Below are 22,153 nucleotides of genomic sequence, written 5' to 3' on the forward strand. Positions count from 1 at the left end.
TGGGGGAGGGTTTTGCGGGAGGCAAACGACATTCTAGTCGGCTATTCCGTGGGCACCCCGTGCAACCGCCCATGGTAGCGCGACCCCGACCAGAGATAAGCGACGGCGGATGGACGACGCGACCCACGCTATCGTGCTTTCGCCTTCGAAAAAATCCGATCGCGACAGGTTAAATCAACCACGGATAGAGCGATAAAATGGGAGAGAGAAAGAGAAAAAGAAAAAGAAAGAGAAAGAAAGAAAGAAAGAACTACAGAAAAAATAAAGAAAATGAAAGAGGAAAATGGAGGGGGGAAAAATATCAACCAGAACAACCAGCATCAACCCACCGACGCGACAAAATTCAAACCATGTCGTGGCCAGCGGTAAAAGAACGTGATTTTTTGGGTTGCGCGGGCGTTGAGCTCATAATTTGTCATTCACCTTAACCACCCGGTCCCCAACTCTGTTCGTGTGCGTGTGTTTGTATCGAGACAGTTGAATCTTTGGTTTTTTTTTAAAAACATCATTCGTTTTCTGATTTCTTTTCCTTCTGCATTCACTTGCTCGGACTCCGTAACTGCGAGCGCGACGTTTAAACAAAAACCAAACACGAACTTTATCGATATAAACCGAGCAGTGGAGCGAAGAAAGATTTATGGCAGGAGGGGGACAGCAATAAAAAGGGAACATACGAGGGAAACCCAGCAACGGGAAGAGAATACGAAAATCTTTCTCCACATCGGAAACCACGAATTTTGTCGACTCGCGAACGGCGAAATAAAACGCGTTTTAAAATAATATGAGTGACTTGAGGGAAGAATATTTTGGTTCACCTAATTCATAGTATTAAATGCTATAAGTAGGCTTTTATGACTAATCTTTCGCTCTCACACACACATACACATACAGAACAACCGAGTAAAATATTCCTTTCTATTCCCTTTACCAGTTGAAATAGCTTTCCCATCGGTTTTTGCTGCATAAAGCCCATTTCGCGCTCGTTTCATTCAAAAGACTTCAACGGTGGTAAAGCGACGAACCATCGGTTTCATATGTTTTATCACACAATTTGTTGTCGTTTCGTCGCGGAGGTGCGTATTTCAATAAAACCAACTCCCACGGTACTCACGGGTGTCACTTTCATCACCCCAACCGATCCCCAAAACAACTGAAGAAAAATAATTCCTGTGTTCGACCGGCGCATTTATTCAGTCGGCGTTCTCCGGAGCGCATCGAACCTTATTTTTATGTGTGTGTGTGTGGGTTGGCTTGCTCTGCAGAAAAGGGCTTGCAAAGAAAACGGTTGGTTGCAATTGCACCGCGACGTACGGCCCATATCGATCGGCCAGCAGCTCCATGGATCGTTTGGAGGCGCACGAAATCCTGTGATTGTCCGCAACCGAAACAATGCAACAAACGAGGCGAACGCGGGCACACCCACACACAACACCGATGCAGGTCCAGGCGATGGCACTTTAATTAATTGCAATTTAATGAAAACATCTCACTAGCGGCTCGGTTTGGTGCGTGGTTGTTTTTTGTTTTTTTGGTTTCGATTTGTCTTTATTATTTCCACCCGGGCCCAGCCATTCGGACGATCGGGCGATTTCGATAAGGCACAAGTCCTCCTCCGCGCGCCAGCAAACGCGCTCCCCATCTTCGCGGGTTAACCTTTTCCGTTCCCGGGGGGGGAAAAAGGAAAACAACAACAAGGAAAAACAAGAGGGAAGCCAACCCGAACGGAATGCATTTTAAGAGCCGAAGGGCAGAGTCGAAGGGCAACGCTGAACCTCGATCGACCGATTGCATTGTGTGGTTCGCCTTCACCCTGCGTTTAAGTTTTTCCTACTTCCTGCTCCTTCCCACGAGGCCGCTCGTTGGCTCCGTTGGGTATGCAGTCTGCAGAACTTCCCCGGAGGTTCAAACGGATACAGTTCAGCGAAGGTCAACCAAACCGCCCCGCTCCTTCTCGCTCCCCTACTACCCCACACTCATCCCCCTCCTCAGACGGAACGATTCCTTTTGTCACAAATATTGAACGTCAGCAAACCTTGGTCGGTTTTTCGTAAATCGGGCAAAGGGATGAAATCCATAGCGTGAGGAAAATTAACGTCCCTCCCGTTGTTGAATATATTTTCCGGGCAACTGGTGTTTCGGGGGATGGGGAGTAGGAAGGTGGGTGAGAAGATGCTGAGTCTTCCAATTAATTTAATGAACCCACCACATCATCGATCTGATTCCTCGCCACGGCGAATGAATAACGGTTCCATTAATTTTTGCTCAACCACAAGGACTCGAAAGAGAGGGAGAGAGAGAGAAAGAAAGAGCGTGCGAAAAAAAGCCCACTGAAAATGATGCTAGGAATGTCGGGTAAGCGTACTTCGCCATTCGAGAGACATTGAAAATAAACAGTGCTCGCTCGCAGAAACGGTGAATTTGTTTGGCTTAAGGAGGGAAATCATCCCCTCCCCCCCCCCACCCCCCGGGAGGAAGAGGGAAAAGAAAGGAAAAGAAATGGGGATAGTGCTGGCGGTTTGCTTGGCGGAAACATATGATTAATTAAATTCCATCACGTTTCCGAGCGCACCGAGGATTTGAACAGCCTCGTGAACCGCCTTAGGCCGAGTGCCCGTCTTCCGCAAGGATGGAGCCGTGTAGAGGGGGTGGGGAGCGGGGGGGGGGGGGGGGGGGGGGGGCGGGGGGTTGGGAGAGAACCCTTCGGCGAGAGATCCGGTGTGCCGATTTGCGATTCTAATCAATTTCCCGATTTCTCAAGCCGTTCGTTCTCATTGCCAGCCTCGTTTCGTGTTTTCCCCCTTAGCCGCCATTTTGTTTCTTGCTCCTCCCCCGTTTCTCCAATTGTCGCGATTATGATGACCTGGTGCAGATAATTCTACCTCCTTACCGCGCTCCTAAGGGGAAAGGGAGGAAACATGACAAGATCCCTAGAACACGAATCCGATGATGGTGCGTAATTATCGTACGGCATCTGCCGCCGACTTTTGGCCCTCCCCCCCCCCCCTGGCGGGGTCTTCAGCACAATTCCTAAGATATTGAAGGTAACCGTAACAACCCCTGCACCGTTCGCTGGAGCTACCTTGACTTTGCATGTGTGCAGTCGGTCAGGTAAGTGGTTGGAAGCAATGAAACTTCCTCGAGGGCCCCAAGGAAAGTCACGTACGTAAGTCACACAAGTCGTAGGCGGTCAAATCACGTCGCCATCTGCACGCACGCGAATGTGAACTATTTGCTCGTTTCGTTCTTCGTTTCGTACAACGACAAGCGGACGGACGTGCCCGCTCGTTGCTCGGGGAAGACAATATAATTGGCCATCCATCGGGCGTTTTCCCGGGCAGCTAATCCACGCGGGCTTCGGCCATCCGTCCGTCGGCTGGAAGGGCTGGAAGAACAATAGCTCGTTAGGAGCAGCTTCCCTCAATCATTGTTGAATCATAATTAAATTGTGCTACCCTTATTACCCTGTGTCTGTTCGTCCGCTATTGGCAAGAGGCTTCAAATATCCCTCTTATGACTAACGGAAGAACACAACCGAAAGACAGGCGAAAGTAACCCCACACGAAGGAATGCTTAGATTCAGCTAACGTTACACAAGCAAAAGAAAGTGTTTCCTTCGTATTTGCCTTTTCAAATTAACCTTACTTTGGTTTACGAAGGTTTTCGTTTGCTTATTCACTTGAAACTCAAAGCGCTCGGTACTAAAAGTTCATTTCAAATTTGGTTCAATATGTTTTCCCGGTTGTTTTCTTAATAAGCATATATAAATTCTTATATAAAACACATTTTTATCAAATTGTCGTTGTTTTCTCTGATTTGTTACATACGGGCGGTAAATATCATATCCAACTTATTTCTTCTATGAGTTCCATGTGTCTTACGACAAAACTTAGTGTCTTCTTTACTACTTGAATCCTCCAAAACATGTTGTTTGGTGTTGAATATTACGACTTGTGTTTTAGGATTTTTGTACAGATTCGTATTGTTATGATCATTTCTTTCAGATTGATTGATTCACTTTCTTCAGCTGCAGGACATTTTGCTTTTTCCTCTAGAATCGATCAGATCTTCTGTATCCAATACTTGTTGGTGTTTTCATTTTTTTGTCAGCAGTTTTCATTGATTTTACGTTTCAAATATCCACCTACATTTGGTTTTTCTCCACTTATATATTACCAAAACGGAATGCAAACTGACAACACAATGTCTTCAACAATATTTTTCTTAATGCAGTCTAAAGGGTTTCCCCTACAAAACGACGTAAAGTCTATAAGGTTTTAATACGCATTGTCATTGACTGGTTTTTAGAGATGTTTTTAAGACGGACTTAACAGCGTATTCACAGACTGTTTCAGCTCACAAAGCTCTTAAGCTTAATGATCTGTTTTATAACTATCTTTAAAAGGTGTTAAGGATTTTAAAATTATTAAAACTATAATTATTTTAGTAATATTGTTTGGGAAGCATAGCTTTTAAAGGAATTCACAGTGTTTGATTCTTTTACACACGTTTTTGGGAATAGATCATCCCTGTTTTTTTTCGGAACATTCGGCTTTTTATATGCTTCGAGTTCATGTTCAACAGAGCTTTGTTGTTTAACGTTTTTTTAGTTGTTGTTGTCAGGAACACCCGCGACCGAAGCGTGAAACGGGATCGAATCGCCGATTTCATTTACCTTCCTCCGAACGACGGTTCGCGCAGTTTCCTTGTTTGTTTTATACCCGGTGCCTTTTTTTGCCCTTTGGCACGGTGTCTGCACTTTGACAGTTCAATCTACTGACGTCATTAGAACGCCGGCGGGAGAGAAAAAAAGGTATTCCCGGCGCGAACGACCGTTTTTATGTTGTCTTTGATGATGAGCTCGGTACGCCGGCACCGGTAGCCATCATGGAAAACGCTTCCACCAATCGTTGGGGGGGGGGTTGAGGGCGGTGTTTTTTGCGGCCCCCCTCCCCCCACCCCTCCGCCGTTCCATTGGTCGATGTGTGAACGATGACGGCGCGACCAACCGTGGCCATACTAATCGAATCTGTTTCACAGTTTGTACACGCTGCTCGAACGCCGCGTTGACGTTTCTTGCCGTTCATTTGGTATTTGTGTATTTTCCCCTCTCCTTTCTCTCTCTCGTTAATCTCCCCCCCCCCCCCCGCTTCACCGAGCGACGAAGCAGACGACATTCCGGTCGAGGTCAGCCAATTCCCATAGAACCGAAACCGAATCCGGCCAGGTTCCTGGCGTGCCCAAGGGCCGATGACCGATAAAGTCACGCGCGTATCCTCCTCTTCACTTCTCCTTCCGCTTCCACTTCCTTTCCCTCTTTGCGCGACCGGTCGGGGTTAGACACGAGCTGTCCGATTCGTTTCGCCGATAACGTCCATCGATGGTCGTCGCAAGCGTTCTTTTGAACGGTAATCGAAGTATGTACGTCCCCCGAATGGATGGCGACGGCGGTTTGCTAAACCCTTCGATGGTAAGGGTAGGCTGAACAATAATTATCCCAATTTGATTCGTACTTGATCCTTTTTTGGGGAAACTTTTTTGGGGAAACGCATCAACCTTTTTCTAGCTCATCCAACTTTTGCTTCCCCAACAACTTGCTTTTCTGTGTTTAAACCAACTTTTGGCTAGCTTTGTACCGAGCGATTGTACTACCAAACCGTTTTTAAGCAATAATTACTTATTATTAAATTATCACTTTTTTTCGGAACGTTCCTGCTTCAACATTATAAATATTGCTAACTCAATTACTTAAGTGACTCTTTAACCGTTAGTATAAATATTGGCTCAGAAAAAAAGGAATTCCCGAGATTAGATTCTATAAGACACATTTGCTTTACGATAAATAGTTTAATATGTTTAGGATAAAACTTGATAATTCATTTAGAAAGAAAATCTGACAGTGCAAGAGTTGGGTGATAGCGTTTCAGATCGAAAAGATCCTGAATGACTTTTTTCTTGGATTTTGAGAATCATTAATAATTTTGTTGTTAAAATAACAGATAAATGAAGCCCATAAAGTCACAGAAATACAAAAAGAAGCCCTCTTGGTTTTCGATCGCTTGATCCAGGCCAATTAAAGAATTATTTAAATTCGTTTGAGATTCATGAATGATTCATGATGATACATTATTGGTTCGAATGATTTTTTAATTATTTAATGTGTTAAGATTTCTCAAAAGATTCATAAAACTATCTAAAAGAATTTTGATTTAGAATATTTATTCAATTATTTTGTCTTATTCAAGAGACTATTGAGTCTGATTGAACATAAAATTAGTATGTAAATCTAAGTTTACAATCTTCATGAAAAAAAACGAACTGAACACAATTTCTATTAGTTACATATGAATGAATCTCTCCTAAACATTCATGAGGCTCAACTGTAGATACCTTCGAACTGTTGAGAGTTAAGCAACAGCAATTTATTATTAATTTTGCTCAAACAAACCAACAGACAATTTACACTGAAAATAAAACCAATAATTGCCCTTTGTTTGTTGTAACTTAATTTTCATTTACCTATATCAAATACAATAAGGAAATTATTTCAAAAAAAAAAAACCATTCTGCCCATCGAAGGGTTTGCATCGAACGGGCTCAAGGCTGACGAAATTGGCCGAGCGAGCGTGCGATACCGGTGGAAGGTGTGCGTGTTCGAGCCGGGTGTGTTCGTGCAGTGGGCAAGGTTAAACCGGGGCTCCAGGAGCAGGATATGCCATGATGTCCTGCCCCGCAACAATCCTTTGCTTTCCACCTTGCAGCTGTGTATTTGTGTGTGTATGTGTGTGTGTATAAGGCCACGCTATTGACCTCAATTTGAACGGCATGGTCCGGAATCCAGGGATGCGTGTTCCATTGTTACGACTCGCCAACCAACTCGATGTTCGATGATTGTGAAATGAGCTACGATTCCCAAGGGAGTTCCTTTTGGAGTGGCGGGGGGGAAAGACGGGTCACCAGTTGCCGCCATGAACAGCAAACCACCGTACGTTTGAAGTCAGCTCCTGGAAACGGAAACAAATCCTTCTGCACGTCATCGGGGGAGGGGGGGACGCATGTAGACATATATATGGCCCTATAAGTACGCTATAAAACGCAAATAATTAAGATCATAATTTAGATTAACTTATTGCACCGAGTCCTGCCTCGCGCCCCAAGCCCAAGGTTGCCGAAGCGGGTGAGGGGGCACCGATTGATGCAATTTTGTGTTTGTGTGTGTGTGTGTGGGTAATGACACGGGAACGAAACGAGAGCAACATTATTTATTGTTCGAGTTCGAGCCGGAGGGAAAATGAATGCTCATTTGCGAACTGCATTTAAAATTGCAATCTTATCTTGCAGAAGGGTGAGTAGGTGGGGGGGCTATCCCTGGAAGACTTTGGCCCAGATTTGTTCTTCATTTATCCTCTGGGGGGGGGGGGAAAGCTCTTTTGCGATTGAATGGGATTCTATTTGCTTAGTGTGGCTTGGGGAACAGAAATTGAGTGATTGTTTTCTTTCTACCTTTTGCGCCAAGGAAAACTGGGACACCAACGACGTCTTAGCGAAGGGTTGCGTCATGGAAAAACCGCAAGGGAACCAAAACCGCAAAACACAGCACCTACAGCGAACTGGTTCCAACTCCAGCTGGATTCGAGGCGAACAATCGGCACAAAGGGCCGACCAGATTCGCTTTGTGATCAGTTCCTTCCCTCGCTCGGATACTATTGGCTCCAATACCACTCTGGGACTGGGGTTGTGTGTGCGATTGGAACCGCGAAGCTGGCGTCGCAAAATAGGGCAAATGTAACGGCAGCTGCGACTCTTCGGACACTATTAGCGAGCGGGCGACACATTCCCGGGCCGATCGGTGTGGCGCCATTCTCGCCGGTCGACACATCCATTCCTCCCTCCCCCCCTCCACCTTCAACAAGCGATAATTCTAGCACCTTCGGAACGCGAACCCACACACGGCGCGCGCACACACATCGAAAAACAGCTGTAGCGGGCAGCTGCATCGAGGCAGCCAGTACTTCCTTTCGGGAGGTCCAGTTTGTAATCCATTCCAGCGCAGGTTGGAACTCCACTTACTACAAAACATGTCGGAAAATTAAAAAAAAAATCATTCGGAATTATACCACAAACAACGAAATCCCTCAAAACAAATAATTGATTTCGCAAACTTCATTTATTTTTGAATAGAGAAAAATGGTTCTTCTGAGGCATTTAAAACACTGGATGTAAAACAAAAAAGGAAAACATATATTTCTTTTGTAACTAAAAGTATTATGGTAAAGTGGGGCAATATGCCCTTCTCATGTGAAAAACAGTCATGTCTCGTAGTCGATTGAAATTGAATACACAGTTTCCCATCTCCGACCTCTATCGTCTGTTGCATTTCCAAAAATGATCAAATCAACATGAAACAGTTTGCTACTGTCAAAAAGAGTTTGCAGTTTGCTACTGTCAAATTCATCTGTCAAATAGGGTTCATTTGGCCTATCTAGCAATTCATTTCACTTAGTTCCTAATTCCTTTTTCGTTAATCTTTTTTCCTATTCCATTGATAACCACCAGAATCCAGACTACTGAACTTTAATCTCCAATCCCGGTAATATTGATTAAAATAGTGCTATTACAAAGGAGTTTAATATTGTTTTGAGTATTTACGATTCCGAAACACAATTACCTAGACACAGTAATCAAATTTGTTTCCAACTCTAAATGAATACACGTTTTATTGGAATAAAGTTGTGCTGCAGCAAAAGTGCATATTTGTGAGTTAAAACTACAGCAAAGCGAATGAGTTGAGGACTCTTTAGTTTTTGCAATATGAATGCAACAATAATAAAACCAACTCTTTTCCGTATTCGTTATAAAACATATTTAGTAACTTGTAGAATACATAGTCGAATCCAATTTCGTATTTACACACCTGATAAAACTTAAAATATCACGACTGAATGATACAAGATTTCACGCTGACATTGATCTATCCTGTTTTCTGTGTTCGACGTGAAGCCGTAAAATTCTCACAGGACGTAAGAAGCACGTTCACGACCGTGTTGCATTGCGTATCGTATATTTTTTGGTCTGTTCTATTCACCTCAAAACATGCCTGTGGATTTTAACCCACCGATGCATCGTACCCCTCTTTCCCTTTTTCCCTTTTTTTCACGATTTACTGAAAATGTTAGTAGTTCGATTAAAAATTGTAACTTATCGTCAATTCTTTCAGCTTGTCAAAGTATCTTTTGCATCGTCAGTTTTAAGTAATACTAAATAAGTTTACATACCTCGCCCTATGTTTAATGAAATTTGTCTATCTTTAACCACACCCACCACATCATCACAGGTTTCTCGGAACTCTGAGAAGGCAACACATTCCCATTTGGTGTGTCATTTGTTTCTTGCTCGGGCCGGGGTCGAAGTTTTTCCGAATTAGATTAGATAAGGACCTGAAAGGGGAAACCTGCAAACCCGTGATCACCGGCGTGAACTGAAGAATTAACAAGCGATCAACCACGGGGAATGATCGATCGGAGCGAGCGATAGCGAGACTTTGTTGCCCGGGGTTTTGCCGATTCCGAGGCAAATCTGGTGCGACTTTGTGAGCACCTTTCCACGGGGCGAAGGGTTCAGCTGGAGCGGATCGGTGGCGTTAATGATGTAGGCGAAAATGAAGGGACACATGGTCGGGCCGGGGCCTGCCGGTAATGGCGCGGACCGGTTGGTGGTAATCAATTTCGCCCTCCCTGTTAGAAGTCAAAGCCGGCGCGAGGGAACACATATTGACCCGACACAAACCCCGCTCGAACGGCTCGAAAAACCCGAACCGGACAAATTGTAAATATTCTAATGAGGTGCGGCCAGGTGTGTGTGAGTGTGTGTGCAGGAAGGTGTCACATTATTCCTGCGAATGCCAGCAAGCAAGGCCTTCCATTTGCATTAGCAACAGTTGATCTCCTGAGCAGTTACATTTAATTGACAGTTTGGCAGACGTGCGCGTGCTTTCGCGGTGGTAAGGGGAAGGGGAGGGCAGGCGCCATCTGCAGTATCGTGGGGCTCACACCATGCCCGCCCTCCTTCTCCACTATTCGCAACAGCTTGAGATGAAATAAAATGCAGTCAATCTTAAAAGGAAACTGGTACGGGTTGGAAAAAAAACATTACAAGGTTGGAGGTTGCAATAAAACGAACACATACACACACACACACACACTTACAACGCACAAAGTGGCGCCGGGTTGAAGGGGGAAAAAAAGAGTCAGAAATCGCCTCCCGCGAGATTAAACAGCTTAAAGACGAACGCTCCGGACCGCAACAGCTGTTACTTACGCGTATGTGTGATTGTGTGTATATGTCCATTTTTGCACTCCCCTCCCCCTTTTCCCCTCCATCTTACGGGTGAGTAATTTTCGATTTCGCGATCGATTGAGCTGCGCAACGGTTACTGAGCGGTATTTAGCTTAATGCTTACAACCCTTTACAGATCTTGTTGTAGTCGTTCCTTCCTGTCAATTCCTTTAACTTCAGACTGTTGTACAGGAAGTGGTTACAATGTCTGACGCTTTCCAGGATTGGTGGCCGTCTCGTTGTTCTTGTTCAACCCGAAACGTCTCGTGACTTATCTGCCATTTTATTGTTATTATCAAACGATCAGTTGAAATCTGCCTCACAAGCAGGAAACAAGCTTCGAATGGACCATTTTGGGAAGTTGTCGTCGAAATTGGCCATGCAGGGAACAAACGACACAACTCGTTAGTGCATAGGGTAAGATGAGCCAATATACACCGCTTTATTGCAGTTATTCACTCATTATTCAACTAGAGATGTTTGAAGAGCTTTGATATTTGTGGAGTGTCAATAATTCCAAAACAAACAGGATCATGTCTAGCAATTGAGTTAAATGTTACATAATTGCAGAACCAATTAGTTTTATACTAATATCTCTTTCAAATTTAAATTTAAATAGCCATGAAATCCACAAAGAATTCGAAGGAAATTTGTCTAAGAATCATACCAATGCAGTTAACCCTACCGGTGCATCTTACCCCACGCTCCCCTACATCCTCAACTGTCTTTCGGGAGTAGAGGACGGAGCGCTGGGCGGGATATCGCCGTGTGCGGTCAATCGGTCGGAGGGCCTTCGCCGTAGCCGAGTGCAATTGCGACTGACGTTGCAAAATATGGGCCTTTCAGCTTCGCGCATTAATGCTCCCACGCAGGGAGTGTCAAAGTCAAACACAAAACGCAAGCGTGCTGATACAGCTCTGGGGGGGTGGAAGTGACGGGAGAAGAGGTGGGCTGGAAATCTCCGACGGACTCGCAAAGCAGTATTCGACCGAAGCAGTTAAATCAACTGTGAGTTTGAAGCCTGCTCCGGTTGAATCCTTTCAACCTAAAAAACAATCTTCAATTTTTCAATGTTGTCATTACATTGGACTGAAATGAAAACATTGAAACATGAACGTATTACTGCGCACATATGCCCAAATACTTGAAGGATCGCTATGTGGAGCTATCAAAGCCAAAAGATTCAGAGTTGAGCCGAATAAAAGATGCACTAATGAGTTATTACAAAGTAAATGGCATTTACAATAGCTTGCTTTAGAGTTGTGCCTTTCGAATGTCTTGGGGGGATTTATTCCAATTAATTGATGAGTCTTTGAAGATCCGAATCACCAAACATTCTTGAAGCTTTCCGAATAAGCATGAATTTTAATAAACTTTAATGACAAAAGGGAGTCTTCCTACAAAAACTTGAACATTGATTTTGATGCAACATGAATCTTTGATTCATTCAGATTCATTATTCTGAATCTCAACTACTCAACACAAGAGTGTTGCAATCTTTCCAAACAAAGAATCAGCGAAAGAAAGTAATGAAATAAGATGTGTTTAGTGGTTTTCGAATATTTTGTAATGCTCTTCCATCTCTCTTTCTCACACAGCCATACAACGATGATACCCTGCGTCGGAGACTCCGAGCTTCAGCCTGCGGGAGTGTCCTTCGGAAGGCGAAGTAAACAGACGCACGACACGGGAAGGAGGCGGAGTGCGCTGACCCTCGCCTGCCTTGCCCTTGTCGTATGCTGGCCCGTGGTGGCCAGCCTCGACCCAAAGTTCGATCCGTCCACCCGGATGGGGCTCGTGCTGGTGCCGGCAGACGCGACCGTTGGATCCGTCATCTACCGGTTGCGGGCGACGGACGAGGAGTTCGAGTATCCGCTGCAGTTCGAGCTAGTCGGTAGGTGCCACGGTGTAGACCACCCTCCCGATTCCGTACGCATATTTGTTACCATCAAACTCCCTCCCTCCACAGGCGATGCATCCTCATCGACGGTACAGATCGAGTCGCTGCCGTGCACCAAATACAACTCGATCTGCCAGGCGAACGTGCTGCTGACCCGCCGGCTCGAGCCAGGCCGGTACTACGACTTCCAGGTGTCGGTGAAGGACACCAAGGGCGGAATGTCGGTGCAGAGCTGCTCGATAACGGCGACCAACTTCACCACGCCGCACGATGTGATCTTTCCGCACAAGGCCGGCATCATCATGGTGCCAGAGGTAGGTTCCATGCACATTGGAAGCTTGTTAACGCGACTTCATCCAAGGAGGGTATATGAATTATGCGGCGGAAACAGGATCTCTGCCTCAGAGACTTCTTTGAACCAGTCCAGTTATACAAAGTTTCATATTAAAGTTCGTTGGAGGGATTACGTTAACAAGTAGCTCTTTTCAGTGGGTCACCTCAGTACATTAAGACAGTAGAGTGAGCTACTAAGCGAAGTGACTCATGGACCACGTCCTTCAACCTCACTGGCAAGTGTTTTGTTTCAGGCAGTAAGGTTAGAAAAGTGAGCTAGATAGCTCATCAACTCACTACCCAACACTAGCTGGGACCTGCCTAGGAAAGGGTCGATGATCGCAAACCTGATACAGGCTCACATTCATCATGCGAATACATCGTTGACCCATTTTCGGACTGCAGTATGCAACGAGTGTCATTATAAATTCATCATCATCGTTTACCTCTTCGTGACATTCGATGGCATCAAGCAATCCGCAGGAAAAAATTGCAATTTTAGCTCCGGGTGGTTTTCTTGGTATTTGCTTTATAGACTGGAACAGATTTCTTAATGAAAGTTTATTTGATACGGATCGTAGTTGGAGTACAAAACGCCATTGGTTTACCCTAACAACGGATGTGTGTTCTCTCCCCTTACAGGACGCCAAAAAGGGCACCGAGCTCGACTACGTGCTGGCCAACAAGAATCCGTTGCTTCCAAAGTCGGTCTATCTTGAACTATGGGTAAGGGCGTGAATGTGAAGCATGGAGGCATCGAGGTTCTAAATGGATGTTTTACTTCCACAGGGTTCGCCACTGTTCGGCATCAGGCAAAAGATCATCACACCCGACACGACCGAGGGCACGATCTTCCTGCTCGGTCAGCTGGACTTCGAGAAGCAGGCGATGTACCACCTGACCGTGCTAGCCAATGTAAGTACCTCACGCCCAAATCTCTCCTTACATTGATGAGTATCTAAGCCAACAAGTGGTTTATGACATTCTTTCTTTGCGTACAAAAGGATGCGTATGCGGAACCGGGGCAAGACACGCGCAACATCGCCGGCCTAGAGGTGGTGGTCATTGTCGAGGACGTCCAGGATGTTCCTCCAGTCTTCACGGTGGCGCCACCTGTAACGCGACTCCCCGCTGGCCTGATACCGGGCGATAAGGTAAGCGACACCTGTCAAAGTTTTTCGATGTTCCGGAGATTTACGCAAATTCTCTTTATATGTTCCCACACAGGTCCTCCAGGTGCATGCGGAGGACGGTGATAAGGGAGTACCGCGTGAGATCCGGTACGGGCTGGTGTCAGAGGGCAACCCGTTCACGTCGTTCTTCGATATTAACGAAACCAGCGGTAGGCACGGGCAAGCCACAACCTGCAAAGTCACACACTCACGCTGTTTCTTTCTTCCGCTGTAGGGGAAATATCGCTGCTTCGCCCACTGGACGACATTCTGGCCCTGACGCACGCCGGTGACCCCGTACTGCTGACGGTGATCGCGGAGGAGGTGAAGGTTGCTCGGGACGAGCCGCCGGCAATGGCGACAACCGTACAGCTGGCATTCTTCCTGCCCGAGCGCAGCAACTCACCGCCATACTTTGAGAACGACCAGTGAGTATCAAGTCACTCAGCCTATACAGCCCTAAATCCGGCCGAATCGATCCACCGAGTTCAATCCGAATCACTGTTATGATACAGATCTCGATCCTAACTGATCTGAATATAGGTCCTAATGTTGGATTCCCGCCGGATTCCAAGGGATCGAAAGTCGGATTCTGGATCGGGAGTCTGGATTCGTTAGCAATTCTCCTCGAGCTCAATCCACATCCCTGTTATAACAGATATATATCCTAACTGATCTGGGTTTAGGTCCTTATGGATTCCACCCGGATTCCAAGGGATTTTAAGTAGGTGTTCTGTGTTGGGGGCGGATTCTAGATCGGGAGTCTGGTTTCGGAACTGGATTTCACAGTACAGTACCGCTCCCTTCTGATAATTCCTTGTTTTGTTTCGTTCGTTGTAGCTACGTGGCCCGTTTGGAAGAGAATGCAGCTCCCGGGACGGTGCTACCATTCACCGATCCGTACACGCCCCGCGTCATGGACGACGACGCGGGCAAGAACGGTGTGTTCTCGCTGACACTGCTCGGCAACAATGGCACGTTTGAGATTTCACCGAACGTCGCGGAGGGCCACGCCAACTTCGTTGTGCGCGTGCGTGACAACTCCCGGCTGGACTACGAGGCCGCAACCTACGTGCACTTCCAAATATTGGCACAGGAGCTTGGCCCGGCCACTAACCTCTCGACGCTGGTCAACGTCACCGTCTACCTGTCGGACGTGAACGACAACGCGCCGGTCTTTGAGCAGAGCGATTATCTCGTGGACCTGCCCGAGAACATGACGGCCGGAACGCGCGTCGTACAGGTGCACGCCACCGACGTCGACACGGCCGGGCTCGGTGGTCGAGTCCGCTACACGCAAATCCTGGGCGCTCAGAACACCTCGCTCCAGCTCGATCCGGCCTCCGGGCTCGTCACGGTCGCGCTCAGCAACCACGGCTTCGACCGGGAAGCGATGCCGGAGTATCACCTGTGGGTGGAGGCCCGCGACGACGATGGCATCGGCAACCGGGCGCAGGTCCCGCTCGTCATCCGGCTGATCGACGTCAACGACGAGACGCCCACGTTCGACAAGCCCCTGTACGAGTTCATCCTGTCCGCGGACCTGCGCAACTTCACCGCACCCGCCATCATCCACGCCACCGACCGGGACGCCGAGGCGCCCAACAACGAGGTCCGGTACGAGCTCATCTACGGCAACTACGAGAACAAGTTCTTCCTGCACCCGATCACCGGCGAGCTGCGGCTCAATGCGCCCCTCGTGCCCCGCACCACACAGAACCGCCGCCGCCGACGGCGGCAGAGCAACTCCGCGCCGACCGACACCGATTCTAGTCAGCAACAGCAGCAGAAGGATGCGGACGTGTTCGTCCTGACGGCGCGAGCCTTCGATCTCGGCGTGCCGGTGCGCTTCTCCACCACCACCGTGCGCGTGTACCCGCCCGAGAGCCGCACCCGCACCGTCACCTTCATCGTCCCGGGGCGCGATCCGGACCGCAAGAAGGTGCAGGACACGCTAGCCGACATCACCGGGGGTCGCGTCATCATCCAGGAGCTGCGGCCGTACACGTCCGGTGACGGCGGCATCCCTACAGATATTCTGGGCGGTGGCGGAGGAGGTGGCGCGAGTGCCACGGAGCGCTCGGTGGTTATCGCCACCATCCTCTACGACACCGACTCCGTCGTCGACATCGAGAAGATCCAGCAACGCCTCTCGATCAACGGCACGGTTACCAACATCATCAGCCAGGAGGAACGCAGTGCCGTAAGTAGAAACTAGTAATGAACTAAACTGCTCCGAAATAAGCTCCTTCTTGACATTACGTAATAGTGCTCTGGCTCCGGAGTTGTTAATTTGGAATCAGATCTTGTTCTTTTAGTACGGAGCTAGCTCCGAAGCCGTTAGTTCAGAACCGTTTGTTGGCTAATGCCGGAGCAAGCACTTCAACCCTGAGCCGGTTCCGGAGCCCATCAGTAGTAGATATTCATGTTTGAAATTTGAATCCCAAAGGATTCATGAATCAATCGGAATGACTCTTGGATGAAAGATTCATGTGATTGAGTCACCCCGAAAGATTCATAAGGCACAACACTAGTAGAATAGAAACCCTTTCGTTCAGCTCACATCCACCTCTACTAATACACACATCTCTCTGCTCCCCTCCTTCTCCCACCGACAGATCCTCTACAAAGCGGAAAATCGTGTCCTGTTTTGGCTGCTGATCTTCCTCGCAATTCTGCTGGCGCTCGGCATCCTGACGCTGCTGCTTTGCTGCATCTGCCCGCGGTGTCCCCTGAACGCCACCAACCGGTAAGTAGCGCCCTACCGATACGACCTACCACCTTCCCACCCCTTCTACCAGCCATCATTATCACCCCAATCGGTTGCGTAGGACCCTTCCCGTTCTTTGCCTTCCACCTCAAGCTCGCAGCTCGTCATCAGTGTTATCCAAACGGAACAGTCGCCTCACTCACTCACCTATACACTCACACGCCCTCGCACTTTCGGCTAGGTTCTTCCTTCCGGGTATGACCCCAGGTCATAAGCGGACCAAATGCTACCTGTTCTCGTAGACGCCCAACATATTCTAATGAAACCCATGATTGTAAGCAAACCTTTACGCTTTCCCAACACGCGGTTCTTCCGATCTTTCTTCGTCGCTCCATTTCCTCTGCTGCTCCTTTTGTTCCACTTTCATTTTACATTCAATTTACGAAACCATTTTAACGTGTTTACGTTTTGGTGAAGGGCCATTTTACATCGTGTTCCACTGCCATTCTTGTGTATTTTTATTTTAGTAGCTGTTTCTATCTACCTTCTCCTTCTATTTCTTCACCCGCGGGGAGTGTTGCAGTGTTCTAAACTACTCTACTTTATGTTTGCGCCTTCGGTATTTGTTTTCCGTTTATTCGATCCCTGGTTTTATGCCTTCCTGCACATTGCTTCACGTTTGGGGTTTCACTTTCTTACGTTTAGGCTATATTTATGTTACTAAGGGTTTTATTGTTTGCATGTTTGCGTATCCTTATTATATTTTTTGTTGTAAAAAACTACTTTCCCCTGGAAAACCCCAGTTTTCTAGTGTTACTTTACATTACCCGTGTCTAACAGCGAAAAGTTTGTTGGGTTTTGCTTTCACGTTGGGTTTCTGGTTCGTTCTTGGCCTTGCTTCGGTTGCCACAACTACTAACACACCTTCCACCTTCCTAACCGAGGAGAGGATCCATTGGCTTGCCCATCACAAGCGACATGCAAAAGGATAGGGGAAAATTTTGGGGAAATATTCAGCATTCACATCGAATAACAAGCGAGTTTCTGAGTCTGCAGTTGAATACATTTACCATTCGCGCTAAAGACAAACAAACAACCATTCCCTCACCACACCATTCCCACAAGCCAACTGCCTATGATCACGGACCGATTTTTCCGATTCCGGTTGGAAAAGGGGCGAACACCCGGTGGAAACTCCTGCGTTTCTGCAGGAAAAGTTTGTGCCCGGGAGCATCGAATTCACCACCACCTGAACTGAACTAAACCAATAATATGTGATGTTTCTCGAATTCTCTCTCTCTCTCTCTTTATCTCTCTTTCTCTCTCTTTCTATTTGTCTCTTTCTTTCTCTTCCTTCGCTCTCTCCTTCGACGTGTAATCTTGTAATCATGGCGACTCTGTGTCCTCATTCCTTTTTGTGTATTTGTGTGCGTGTGTGTGTTTTTTTTCCTCCCACTTTTTCCACCCCCAACCCCACTCCCTTCCCTCTTTTTTTATCACTCTCTCTATCACTCTTTCTCTCCCTCTATCGCTCTCAATGTCTTCGTTTGTTTTCCCAGAAAAAGAATACTTCGGGTGAATAATATCGAAGATGATGTACATCTTGTTCATAGAAAGCAAGGGCTTGGAAAACAATCCAAATCTGTGCAGGTAGTTTCGCATTTCTTCTTATGATCCCATACATACCACACCCGTACCCCATACCGGTGTTTCATGTTATACTAGCACAATCCCAACAAAGCCAAACTCGTTTCGTCCTCGACAAACGCCCGCACAAACTCCCACTCCCAAGTTTTCATGTCCCTTTTTCGGTTCTTTTCCGTTCATTCTCCTGTGCTTCTGCATGTTGTTGTCATTTTCCTGTTCCGTCAAAGTGTGTGTGTGTTTACGCGGTTTCAAAGGATGTACTAATTTTGCACACATTTAAGATCACAACTCCTGGTAGAATGGAACAAAAACCAAGCACCTTCACCCCGGGTTACGAGCACATGATGAATAGTTGATTAAAAACCAGTTATAACACAATGGCAATGCACACACACGCACACACGAGCGGCAAAAGGCAGAAGGTATCGGTAACATGCTTTGCCTGCAAAATCAAATTGCGTGTTAACAAAACAAATAAAAGAGTACATTACATTAGTGCATAGTACTTATCACTAAAACTGAACGTAACGTTTGCACCAAAGGGCACTTTTAACTGTATAATCACTCATCCATTGCATTACTTATCCCCACTGGGGGATTAAACGGAAAGTGTGGCTGTGTTGATCAACGCGTCTGTTAATCGGATCCCCAGCGGAGCCTTTTCTAACGCCGATTTCGTATAATCGCTCGAACGCGTTGGTCGAAGGCGTTACGGAGCGTTACCAGCTTTGAAACGATGTTTCTGTAGCTAGCTTTGAGTGTTTTTACAATTTATTGTTATTGTTGTGTACGCTTTGTCACTTTGTTATCTATAACCGTATGCTTCCTTGCTCGAAATGCTTGTCCGTCGCTTCAAAAGTAATCAAAATAGCAACAAAAATGTACGTATGTGTAACTTACAACCACGGTACGTGCCACGGTAACTCCATATAGTCAAATCAGACACGAAAAAAGGATTAGAATAGCTACGTAAAGGACCACAATCCTTACCACCACAGGTGTTGTTATCCAGATTCCATTTGAGCTTCATGTCGAAGCAAAGATACTGTAGTATGCCTTGCTTGTTTTTGCAACGTGCCTTGTGCATCCGTGTTTGTGTGAGTGTGTGTGCTTGTGTGTTTTTCCATACTTTAGCATTGTTGCCTTCCAAATTTAAATCCCATCCCGCAAGCCCCTATCCATCATTGCATACTTTGAAGCGAGACTCACCCGTTCTCCTTCTCTCTTCATTTGTTCGGTTTCCTTTTTTAAATTATATTTTTCTGTACCCACTCCTATTTTTCCTTAATTTTTTTTCTGTTTTGTTTGGTAAATCAATGGTTTATTTTTCTTTTTTTTTGTTTTCTTTCTTTCTATTTCTTCTTTTCTCCCCCTCCCCTTTCCGTTTCTACGTCCCCTACAAAACGATGATCTTGTGCTTTGTTTTTGCTCTTTTGGTTCTTCTTTGTTAAATGATATTCCTCGTAACGCACCAAACTTTGTTCGGGTTTGTTTTGCCATCTTCATTGGCATTTTCATGTGCTTAAAATTTTTACTGTTCGTACTCATCATACTCTTTCTCTCCGTTTCCTGCGTACATCCTCGTGCGCCCAATCGGATACTTTAACTACCATCCCCCTCATTTCATCCCGTCGCTCTGTGTCCCACTTCCCCGTTTTTTCCCATTTCACTCTCGTCACCATTAAAATATTGAAACACAACAAACAAACAAATAAACAAACAAAAAACACAAAACGAACCGTCATCATCACTTCCCATACCCACACATCTGTCACCGTCGATGTACGATCGTCGTCCACGACAAAACCCCATCGCAGGTCGCCGAATGGATGGGACGAAGAGAAGCCTGGTCAGCAGCGAATCGATCGACCGATTCCCGTACCAAGCCGACGCACTGGGAGTATCGAGGACGACGGGACATTGCCAAAGGCACACTAGCGGCGTCGGCGGACGCGGCCGGCGACGGGGGAGGTGACGTCGACGACGAGGGGCGCGACCGGCACGAGGACGACAGTGGCGGCGGTGGCGGCGGCGGCGGCGGCGGCGGACACGGTGGCAATGGGCGGCGGAAGTCGGAGAAGCATACGGTTAAAATTAGGTCAGTATGGCGCGTCATGGCGCCATCTTCGATGCGGATAGCTATCCCCTAATCCCTCTACCTTTCCCTTCCCTTCTCCACGCTGCCCTCCTTTACCTATCCTTAAGTATCCTTCGAGTGAATCATTCCCAACCCAGACGCGGAATGGTATTAACGAACTAAAACAAACAAACCATAGGATGAACCAAACACTGCGCTGATACCAAGTATGACAGAGCGCACCGACAACCACAGCTACCCCTGTAGCGGTTTTTTTTGCCGAAAGCTTAGCAAATATCAAACCCAATCCAATCCCATCTACCGAAGGCCGATCTCCAAGTCCTTTGCGCACACGGTAGCCATCTTTGATTTGTTACGGCGGGTGAGATTCTGTTTAACACCTCCAAAGGGGTATCGCCTCAACAAAATATACCCAACCTGATTAAGCGGTTACTCTCCTTCCCTTCGGCACGCTCTTACATGTTTGTGGTGGTAACGGAGGCGTAGTAGTAGTACTAGTGTACCGGTAGTAGTCGTAGCCAATTGTAGTAGCGCCCGCTGCCTATCGTCCCCCTTAGTATCCTGGTGGAAGTTAAAGGAATCCCTCTCCGAAGCGCGTTGGAAGTAGACCAGTGACGCGTTGCTTTCCTGTAGGCTTTATTGCGCGAGAATTGTGTTGCTGCTAAAGGTAGAGCCTCTCAGACATTCCTGAATTTAGAGCAAGCGATTGTGGCACAAAAGTGGCGTCCATGTTGGTTTCAGGAATTTGGATAGGAACTCATATAAAGGACTAAAAAACAGCTCAAGAGCACACGTAGAATACATGCCTCAGTCTGTTGCATATGTTTACGACGTATTGTTCATACTCTTTCGACATGTGCATAACGATTTTGGTGGCTCGAAGTGCAAATACTTTGGTAGAGAAATACTATCCATTAATTGCAGTGTGTTCAAGGTTTTCTTTCAATCCGTGTGCGAAGTAGAAGGCTTCAAACGTGGAAGATAATCCAGATCACGGCTTTTCCCGGAAGTGTAGATTCTTCTATTACTATAATCTGAGAGATTGAAGTTATCGGCTCAATGCCAAACAATGTCAATAGCAGTCTGATTGGTTCATACCCTTCATTTTGATTAAAGTATAACCTGGTTATATCCGAAATCCTCTGGAGCAGTATTAGACTTGAGTCATGAGGGTTTGTCGTACGGGTTTCTACCAATTCATTAGAGCTCGAGGTCAACGTATTTCTTCGAATTCATTCGATTCTCCTGAAGACGAAATTCTGACCAATCGGACCTTGGATTAGAAATAGCCCGCCAATAAAGCACTGATTCAAATTACAGTGCATGAAGAGGCTCTTTTAGAGTGATCAAATTTCTAACTGGAGTAGAATGGAGTGGTTTCTTCTGCTACTAACCGTTTCGAGGATTAGCTAAGACATAGCTACTGGCGGTAAATGACAGTGGCTCGTAGCTACAGGCTGATAACGTTAAGGCTAGTGGCGCCGTGTTGAATCCTAAAGATTCCCGTTCTGAAACCGACCTACTGCGCTGGAGGATACTGTTGAGGAGTGGCATTGGCTTCATAAGCGTCTGAACATCGTCTCGTTTCGCAGGAGTGACATGAAGAACAAGTCGGCGAAGGACGACGCGCACCTGCACCGGTCGCGCACGAACCTGCTGAACGCGGACCGGGACATGTACGTGGAGGACGTGGATGAGCACGATCCGGAGTATCAGTCGCTGAAGCGCATCCACCACCACCATCACCATCATGCGGGCGGGGGCGGCGGTGGTGGCGGAAAGCCAGCCATCGACCACGAGCCGCTCCCGATCGACGACGACTCGATGCGACGGCACGAGCTGGACAGGGGCAGTGACTTGAACTACGAGCGTCGTGGCAGCTTCAAACGCCAGGGGCACGCGGTAAGAGACTCAAAGGCTAGGGATGGGAATAACGAGTCAGTAACGCGAGTCGATTCACA

General features: G+C 46.8%; 1 protein-coding gene across 1 annotated transcript in view; it reads left to right on the top strand.

Annotated features, from left to right (window-relative positions):
* The window catches only part of LOC131291173 (cadherin-86C), a 61,612-nt gene that overhangs the window by 36,513 nt on the left and 2,946 nt on the right, over window positions 1–22,153 (top strand). Inside the window, exons 2-13 of the mRNA XM_058320364.1 lie at window positions 11,931–12,226; window positions 12,302–12,546; window positions 13,208–13,291; window positions 13,355–13,480; window positions 13,570–13,719; window positions 13,793–13,907; window positions 13,973–14,165; window positions 14,578–15,940; window positions 16,356–16,486; window positions 18,007–18,097; window positions 19,912–20,192; window positions 21,785–22,094. Of these exons, the coding sequence (XP_058176347.1) occupies window positions 11,931–12,226; window positions 12,302–12,546; window positions 13,208–13,291; window positions 13,355–13,480; window positions 13,570–13,719; window positions 13,793–13,907; window positions 13,973–14,165; window positions 14,578–15,940; window positions 16,356–16,486; window positions 18,007–18,097; window positions 19,912–20,192; window positions 21,785–22,094 (3,385 nt within the window). The remainder of the gene's footprint in view (window positions 1–11,930; window positions 12,227–12,301; window positions 12,547–13,207; window positions 13,292–13,354; window positions 13,481–13,569; window positions 13,720–13,792; window positions 13,908–13,972; window positions 14,166–14,577; window positions 15,941–16,355; window positions 16,487–18,006; window positions 18,098–19,911; window positions 20,193–21,784; window positions 22,095–22,153) is intronic.

This window comes from Anopheles ziemanni, chromosome X (genome assembly GCF_943734765.1).
Source record: "Anopheles ziemanni chromosome X, idAnoZiCoDA_A2_x.2, whole genome shotgun sequence".
In the NCBI taxonomy this organism is placed as follows: Eukaryota; Metazoa; Arthropoda; class Insecta; order Diptera; family Culicidae; genus Anopheles; species Anopheles ziemanni.